Genomic DNA, 9,640 nt, shown 5'->3' with positions numbered 1-9,640 from the left:
ATGGCAGAAGTTTGACAATTATGTGACTGCCTGTGCTGAAGCAGGGAGTAATCTGGTATTTTGGATTAAGTGGCTTAAGTTTATGCTTCTTCCTAGTAGGCTACAATGGTGTTAGTGGTCCCTGTGATTCATTAGCAATGTCAGTCAATCCCCAGCGAATCACAATTACCCAGCTGCCTCAGCTGAGGGAAGCAAAACAGAGCGAAGCGTTGGCGCGGCGATGGCGACCTTGACCCCGCTCATGGTTACCCATTGGCATATCTCAGATGTCAGACCGTGCAACATGGCGAGGTCAGCATGCTAATCCACAGCATGCTCTGTGAAAATCAGGGCTTTAGATTCATTGACATGCATATGAAGTACGGGATCAGCCTCTTCCAGTTCCCTTCGGAGACTCGAGGGCCCCCCGAGACCAACCCGCACCGCACCCTCCCCTTCCATTCCATTTCTCTCTCTCTCTCTCTCTCTCTCTCTTAACTTTAGATTTGCTCAGCAGATACATAAGCATGTCCCGGTGGACCTAAATAAAACACTTAAGCCTTGTGAGAAGGTGGAGGGGGGAAAAAAAAAAAACAGTTCAGTAATGTACCCCATAAGCTCCCACAGCAAGATCTATCAACAACAGACACAGGGGTGAGAAGCCTCAAACACCACACCTCACTGTGTAGCTAGGTGCTTAGAGCGACCCACCTTTTTTTTTATTTAGCTTGGGCGGATTATACACTCACTGCCTTTCAGTCATGAAATAGCACATTTTACAGTTCCTGTCCGCTCCTTGGGTGCACAAACTGTATAAGTCACAGTCTCTCCTCCACACACAGCCGCACGTCGGTGTGAACTGGCACTGCACTGGAGGCTTACGTTCAGTGGGCCACAAAAGAGATTTGGGTTAACCTTTAGCAGGGGGTGGGGGGGGGGGGTAGGGGGGTTGGCAGAGTGTCAGCCCCACCCACCTCTGACCTGGCTCTGGGTTAAAAACCCAGCACTGCCCCTTTAATTTCTCCAGACCTCCCTCCATAGTGCTCTCTCAGCAAGCCTAGAACAAAAATCATAGCACACTATTCAATCATTGTTTTTTTTCCCTCCCCCTCCTCCTCTCTCACCCCTTTTTATGGTCCCACTAAAGGTTTTAGCTGCGCAGAAAAGGAGAGCTGTCACCGAGGGAACCTTAGCCCATTGATGAAGTGACAGGCGCTGCCAGAATATGATCCTAATCCTGTTTCCAGCATTCTTTTAGCCCACTGGCAATCGCAATTCCTCCACATATTCTCCAAGCTGTCAACTCAGAAAATCCCTTTAATAGCGCATTGCCCAGATACACATCAAAGGGCTCCTGGAAACCTTCAGCTACTTAGCACCATAGACAAATACACTTTAACTCGCTCTCACACACTTATACACACACACACACACACACACACACACACACACACAGAGGCACACACACACTCTAACTCGCTCTCACACACTTACACACACACTCTCACTCTCTCTTTTTTTCACACTTTCAGGTAAGACACTTGCAATTACCATGCCAAATATCACTCATTAATACATTTAGCATTTATTTACCTCGCTTGTACCAGCCCTTCCCTGCTGGTTAGGTCTAACAGCTCAACATATTGATACTTCTGCTGGGAGATAAACAAAACAATGAACACATAAATAGTGTGAAGATGGCTTCGCAAGTGGCCAGGAGAAACAGGTGTCCGAACTTTGGCGACAGTGAGGACCTTTCCCCGGCTTTAGTTTTATCTCACTCTATTCTATTTGACTTAATCCAGCGGTATCCCCACCCTGGGTAATCTTCTTATGGCAAAGCGTTCTGTTTCGGTGCAGCCAAACTCTAAGTGACAGGGGAGGGGGAGAGGGAGAGTTGCAGGAGGAAGACTGGCGGCCCCTCTGTAGCTACTGCCACTGGGTTTGAGTCATCTCACTCAGGATTAGCTAGCATACGAACCGGGAACAAGTGTGTGTCTGTGTGTGTGTGTGTGTCTGTGTTTGTGTGTGTGTGAGTGTGAGAAAGCATGCATGATGGCTGTGAAATATATCCCTACTTTGAGAGTGATCTTACTGCTCACTCCATTTCTCTTTCTTCCCCTCTCTCTATTCTGTCTGTTTTCCCCTGTCCTCTGCACTCCATCTGCCTGCATATTGTGAAGTAACTGACACAGTGTACACCAGCAGTGTGTCGGGTTCATTCATTCAGAGAGTCTGGTGTGATGGGGTAAAATAGTGACTGTGTGGTGAGGTTTAAGTAAATGATAGGGGAGAGGTCCTTCATCGACATCTACAGTCAATCTGAGAAGATGCATTCTGTGAATTTCTAAAGTGTGTTAGTGAAGTGTGTTCTCTCTCTAAAGTGTGTTAGTGAAGTGCGTTCTCTCTCTAAAGTGTGTTAATGAAGTGTGTTCTCTCTCTAAAGTGTGTTAGTGACGTGCGTTCTCTCTAAAGTGTGTAAGTGAAGTGTGTTCTCTCTAAAGTGTGTCAGTGAAGTGCGTTCTCTCTCTAAAGTGAGTTAGTGAAGTGTGTTCTCTCTCTAAAGTGTGTTAGTGAAGTGCGTTCTCTCTAAAGTGTGTTAGTGAAGTGCGTTCTCTCTCTTCAGTGTGTTAGTGAAGTGTGTTCTCTCTCTAAAGTGTGTTAGTGAAGTGTGTTCTCTCTCTAAAGTGAGTTAGTGAAGTGTGTTCTCTCTCTAAACTGTGTCAGTGAAGTGCGTTCTCTCTCTAAAGTGAGTTAGTGAAGTGTATTCTCTCTCTAAAGTGTGTTAGTGAAGTGCGTTCTCTCTAAAGTGTGTTAGTGAAGTGTGTTCTCTCTCTTCAGTGTGTTAGTGAAGTGTGTTCTCTCTCTAAAGTGTGTTAGTGAAGTGCGTTCTCTCTCTAAAGTGTGTTAGTGAAGTGTGTTCTCTCTCTAAAGTGAGTTAGTGAAGTGTGTTCTCTCTCTAAAGTGTGTTAGTGAAGTGTGTTCTCTCTCTAAAGTGTTAGTGAAGTGCGTTCTCTCTAAAGTGTGTTAGTGAAGTGCGTTCTCTCTCTTCAGTGTGTTAGTGAAGTGTGTTCTCTCTCTAAAGTGTGTTAGTGAAGTGCGTTCTCTCTCTTCAGTGTGTTAGTGAAGTGTGTTCTCTCTCTAAAGTGTGTTAGTGAAGTGCGTTCTCTCTCTTCAGTGTGTTAGTGAAGTGTGTTCTCTCTCTAAAAGTTGTTAGTAAAGTGTGTTGTCTGATTAGGATAGAGGGCATATGGCTGTACATATAGAGTTCGGCATCTGATGTTAAGAGTTCTGGAGTTCAAGAAATGTAACTTCTTTTCCTGTGAAAATTACTTTTAAGAGGTTGTCATGAGGACCTAGTGAAGTTTTGCGTGGGCTATCCCTTCACACATCAAGGGAAGAATTTGTCTGTAACAACTGCATTTTATATTCCATATGGAACAGTATTTTGTGCCAGACAATATGTTAATTTGTAAAGAAATTAAATTATGACATAAAGTGATCATCCAATTGACTTATAATTGATTATCATCTTGAATGAATTGAGTGAATATTAAAAGCAATTATATTAATTGGAACAATTGTGCATCCATTCCAGTGAAAATAGCTCTTCGTTTTAAATGAATCAATATGTTTTTTTAATGCATCCAGTCATTTATTCATACCTATGCTGTGACTGCCTGTGTGCGAGTGTGAAAGGGCGAGAAAGAGGTGTTAAATACATAAACAGAAGAAGTGTGTGTATGTGTGTTTTTATGTGTGTGTGTGTGTGTGTGTGTGTGTGTGTTTGTGAGTGCTGTAGGCCACGGCTCCCTGCTGTGGCGGTGATTTCACACACCTAAAGTCTCCAGCTGTGTGATCTGTCGGGCCTCAGTAGTTTCTTCCTCACCGCGGTCGCCCTGTCCTACCCAGTGGCCCTGGCCTTCCCTGAGCCCTCCCTGGGCCAGGACATCAAGGGCCACAGCACCCAATGGAGCATTTCACTGGCGGTTAAACCTGTGTGTACCCAGGCTGGGGCTTTCAAACACGGCCCCCTCTGAAAAGAATGGCATGGCCAATAGCGTCATTATGAAGTCCCCTCTGGAGATGAGCTTAGTTTAATAAGAGCCAGTAATGGGGTCCTCGAGAGATTTGAATCCCAAGGCTGATATCGGTAAGCAGGATGTTGCATCGCTGGATGATGACTTAATCTGGTGAATGATCTCAAAGGCACTGCTTAAGATCATTAATTAAATGTGTAGAGAATCCGTGAAATCCATGAATTACAGTCTATTGAAATTTAAAATAACTTAACACGTGGGCGTTGAGATTCATTATTACTGTGGTTTATTCCCTTGCATTTAACAGATAAATTACTCACATTTATTTAAACAATCAAGGTATACATGTCTGCGATCTACAATGACAAAATACATAACATGGTTTTCACTTATTTGTTTTGAAGCTGTGACTACAGTCTCCTCCTGACGTGCACAATGTCAACGCTGATGTCTGCGTTTTGTCAAGTCTTGGACTCCCTATACATAACTGCCTCTGGACACATTCACAAAGTGACATTTTAAAAATATCTTAAATCTTCTTAAAGTTTCTTCTTTTCTTGTTTTCTTTAATTTTTTGTACAAAAAGTACCATGGGACCACTGACTAAATAGGGTGATGTGAGCACACAGCGAGAGATATTTACACGAGTCAATGGATTCCATGGATGAACAACACTGTGTTTTTAAGTCTCAAAAGATTCTGAGCAGAACATTCCATTATAGCCAAACCGAATACTGTTTTTATCACATTTAAATAAACTTCTTTCTTGACTTTAAAATTCCTCCTCGGGTACGTGGTTACATTAGATATGGTTTTACAGTGCACTCAAAACAGATGAGGTGGCACGTACACATGAAACAAAGCTGGTCTTGTATGATTATCCACGTGGAAGGACGAGTGCTTTGGGTTTTGAAACCTTGGCCCCTCAGCATCTCGCTTCTGTAGACGGTACTTCATGCTGACTAGGGATCAGCCAACCGGAGGATATTTTGTGTTGAAGCAGAAGTAGATCCTGGACCATGCGGCTGCCCTGGGGTCAGAGACAGGGAGTGTTCGGTTCCAGAAATGAGGTGATCATGAAGCTGCCTCTGGCTGCAGAGGCCGGGGAGGGCCCCCTCCCGCTGGAGTCAGTTGGGCAGGGTGTCCAACCCCAGGGAAGCGGCGTGCTGCTTGGCCCTGAGGCGCAGGTTCTCGATGCTGGTGGTCTTGCTGTTAAGGCTGGGGAGAGTTCCGGGAGCTTGCAGGAGGGGGTTGTTCCAGACCTGCTGAGCCTGGGAGAGGGACTGGTAGTAGGACTGGCAGGGGAGGGAGCCCAGCGGTGCCGCCATGTTGACATTCATGCCCAGGTAGGGTAAGGCGGATGGGGTGCCCATGTCGAAGGAGGGGTAGTGCACCATGTTGTTGGTGGCGGCCATGTGCTGGCGGAACTGCTCCTGCAGGCGGAAGAGGCTCAGAGGGGAGGAGGCATACGAGTTGCTCTGGGGGATCCCACTGCTGACTCCACTGGAGGAGGGGATGGCAGGAGAGCCCAGTGGGGAGTCTGCAGAGGAACAGAGAGACACAGAAAGCCTGTTATTTTTACCTGCCCAAACATGTTCTCCCCCATTTAGAGGACAATAATGGCTTTTTGGCAAATGTAACAGGACTATAAAATTACGATATCTGCAGAGCATGAAAACACTTCCTCACCTGACTTGGGGCTGAGGTGTTTACAGGAGGGGGACCTGTTGCCAGGCAGCGGGATCAACTCCCCTTTAGGCTCCTCCCTGAAGGACTTGAGCTCCTCCTCCCGGTCGATGTTGTCCTCCGCCGCCGACTCGCTCCCTGACTGCTCGGGGGAGGTGACGTTCACCTCCACGCTGAGCTCAGACGTCTGGGGCCGCGCCGACTGCTCCGCCTCGGAGACAGAGGAGGTGCAGGAGAGGGGAGGTGGGGTGTGGGACTCGGTGTGTGAGGTGGTGGCGGTGGCGCTTGTGGCGGTAGAGGGAGGCTCCACCTTGCCGTCCTCCGACTGGCCCTCGCCTGACGCCTCCTTCTGCTTCTGAAGCTGCTCCTTCTGCAGGCTGCGCTGCTTCTTGCGGAACTTGGCACGGCGGTTCTTAAACCACACCTTTCGGGAAAAAAATAATATTTCATGAGATTATGAAATTATTATTATGATGTATGAATACACCCTTATGACACTGATTCTGATTTCCTGGCAGTTAAGAGGTTTCTAGGCATTTTGTCTAATTAGAGATTAGTGATTGGCTAATGAGTAGGGGCCAGTGATAACCCTATATACATTGTCAGGGCGTTGAGATTCCTTTGAACTTCATAAAGCATCTATAACTATTTTAACTCCATGGCACAATATGAGCAACAATGTTTGAGCAATGACTAATTCTCATTCTATTTAAACTGAGGAGAAAGAAATGTTATCAAAAAGAAAATATGAGAAAAAAATTCCCTCTCTCTCTCCCCCATTTCTCGTTCCCTTTTCCCACGAGGTGAAATTGTCATACCTGCACACGAGCCTCAGGCAGGTTGGTACACATGGCCAGACGCTCGCGCATCACCACATCAGGGTAGTGGGTCTTCTGGAAGGTCTTTTCCAGGGCCTCCAGCTGCTGGGCAGTGAAGGCAGTGCGACTGCGCCGCTGCTTTCTGTGCTGGGAGCCATATCGGGCCTCCAGGATGATGTCTTGAAATGTGCAGCCGTTGAAAGAGAAGAAAGATGGCACGTTTAATTAGGGGGCAATGACACAGGATTCAGATGATGCAGGTGACCCTGCCTTTTATGTCAGCTGTTCTTGGTTTAATTAAATTGGGTGAATGTCATATAACACATGACACCAACCCTCCTCAAAGGATTATAGAGATGTAAAAACATTACCTCTATAAATATTGTTGACGTTATATTGTGGTAATAGAGACAGTACAAAAATAAAAGACTAAATGTAAAGTACAACTACATTACAATTACATGTAAAATTGTTGGAGGCGTGTGCAGCCATTAATGTGTGTTCAAGGGTTTTCTAAGCAATCTTACTCCATCTGAAACTGAATTAAATTCTAATAAATAACACACATTCCTGAGGAGACGGCTTGCACTATGCCCCCTGCCAGTAAACACGCTGTTTGGACCTAAATAACACTTCCTCCACCGGGCTGGCTAAATGTGTTTGACCTCTGAAGTGTACCGCTATTTCCTGGAGGCGTGAGTGAGTGAGGATGTTCAACAGCTTCTTACCAGCTAGCCTCTCAGCGAGCGTGAGCGCGTGCACTGAGGGCCGGTAGTCGGGCGCGTGTTGCGCCTGCTGCGCGGCCTGCTGGTGAAGGTTGTACATGGCACTCAGCGAGTTCATGGCGTGGAGAGAGTAGCCGTTCACGCCGTAATGCTGCATGGTCGCTGGTCACGATGAACTGTGGAGTGGGAAAACAATGCTAAGTCAAATTTCATTGGTCTCAGACTGTGGTCCATACGTAGGCTATAGCAGCGCAGACAACACAAACACCTATCGTTTAAAAAACAAACTTCATCTGAAATCTTTTTCTGAGTCTACGTTAAATGAAGTAGGGCTACAATTTATACACCAGTTCATTGCTTCACAAACAAAAGGAAAAACAAAAATTCTCGTGGAAAAACTGTGTAGATTGTGTCTAATTGTACAGAAAACCTAATATAAATGGGCAGAATTAATATAAATGGGCATAATTTATATAAATGGACTAAAAGCGTGGTAGTCAGACAAGGCCCACGTGCTTTACATTATTGCATTTTTGATACATCTTAAAATGTGTCAGTGTAAGGGCCTACAATCTGTTTTTGTACTATTCATATCTTGAATAAATTGGCACATTCTGTGGCAAGGATTTTTGATAATTTTTTCAAATGTTTGAATTGTTTTTACTGAATGTATCGCTTGATACGATAATGTAAGGGAAAGGGAATCACGGCACATTATAATAATAATTATTATTTCTATTATAATTGTAATAATAAAAATAGTAGTAATATACCTTTGGCCAAGCAGAACCAAATTGACACCGACGAAATACAAAGTCATGTTTAGGTCCCTTGCCGTGTCGTTTATATTAAAAATTGTATTGCTATACGACATAATATAGTATATAACAGCCCATAAACCCCAGTTACAATCGCTATGGGAATATAACTTTGAAGAGAGAGCTTATTGCTGCAGGATATGATTAAGAATGTATTAGGATACAGAAGCATTTTACATTTCCACTCGCAAACCAACCGGAACCGCTCAAGGCAAAATTGGTGTATTTAGGCTATATCTATGTGAATTACAAGTTGTCCTACAGCGCTCTATGTTTGTAGAATTAATAAACTAATCCATAACATCTCATATGGGCTATTATTCCTTTCTTTTTTACTTTTAAGTATTATATTAGGGGTTAAACTATGTATGTCTAATTATTGTCATCCTTGACATATCCCTCTCTTTCAGGGTATAATTCCCATTTCTATGTTAATTTATCCACGGAGAGCCTTCTATTCTTTAAGTTAGGAAAACGGGGTAATTAATTCAACCCTGTCCCAAAAGCCGGGTGACTCTCCAATAGGTAATTGGTCAAATTAAGATATTTCATGGGTTTGCATTTTGTGCCTGGAAAAATGACAGTGGACACATTTAGATGTAATAATTACTGTTTTGTCCAGGTAATTTAGTTAAAACTGGGCCTTTGGTTCTGAGAGTAAAAGCAAGAACTGCGTTTTGTTCTGTTGCACCAAGTACCACTAATAATAATGATAACAAATGTAATATAAATCACACAATGTTTTGAATAATGTACGAGAAAGTCACAATATAGATTATTTAAATGTTTGGTATAATATTTATCACGACATTTAGTCTTATTCTTATGGTACTTTGATGTGTTCTGGAATTCAAGCAGTGCCTGAAGTTGAATTGCGTTTGCCCAGTAAAATACAATTTACCAAAAAACCCTTTGATGAAAAAGAAACAGAACTCCGGATTATTTCTTTTTTCGTCTTCATGAAACAGTAAAAAAAAAAAAAAAAAAACACGCTGTATATGTTTAATACGTGCTTGTAAGTACTTAACTTCTAAACAGAATCATGAGTGCTCCTGCAAAATGTCAGAGCGCGTGTGCCCGTCCCTACTTAACAGAATGCAGGTGTGATCATGGGAAGGCCATAAGGGAATAGTTTAATTCGCCTGAGCAGAAGGTGCTTTGCTAAACATTTGCTTTGCTCCCCAAGTACTTGAGCCGAATCGGACCCGTTTCTTTCAATCTTTCTAGCGGCACCCAATTTCACCGCCCCGAGGCTTATAGTGGCGGAGATGTATGAGAACTCTTCTGTGAAATATGCATGGTGATCCCCAGTTGGGTCGGCGTCTAATGTAGGTGCAAATAGGTTTCAACTGCGAGGCCATTAATTTATCATCAGCCCTGACATGGACGTGTGTGTGTGTGCTTCTGTGTGTGTGCGCGCTTGACACTTCTTGATAGGTTTTACCTTTTTTATCAAGATGCTAAATGCTATGAGGAACCCAGTGTATTGCGTACAGAACAAAGAGGTGAGGCTGTATGTTTAACCAGAATACTCTCTTGTGAAATGTATTCGTTGCGGATATTGCCATTTGCCT

General features: G+C 44.0%; 1 protein-coding gene across 1 annotated transcript; it reads right to left on the bottom strand.

Moving 5' to 3' along the window:
* Positions 1-5,146: 5,146 nt before the first annotated feature.
* On the bottom strand, positions 5,147-7,405 carry dmbx1b (diencephalon/mesencephalon homeobox 1b; the record flags this gene model as incomplete). Its single annotated transcript, XM_080832316.1, has 4 exons — positions 5,147-5,559; positions 5,709-6,129; positions 6,524-6,717; positions 7,252-7,405. The coding sequence occupies 4 exons, from the start codon at positions 7,403-7,405 to the stop codon at positions 5,147-5,149; spliced, it is 1,182 nt and encodes a 393-aa protein (XP_080688442.1).
* Between the last annotated feature and the right edge of the window lie 2,235 nt (positions 7,406-9,640).

This window comes from Sprattus sprattus, assembly GCF_963457725.1.
Source record: "Sprattus sprattus genome assembly, chromosome: 2".
In the NCBI taxonomy this organism is placed as follows: Eukaryota; Metazoa; Chordata; class Actinopteri; order Clupeiformes; family Clupeidae; genus Sprattus; species Sprattus sprattus.
This window is presented reverse-complemented; position numbering and strand designations above follow the sequence as displayed.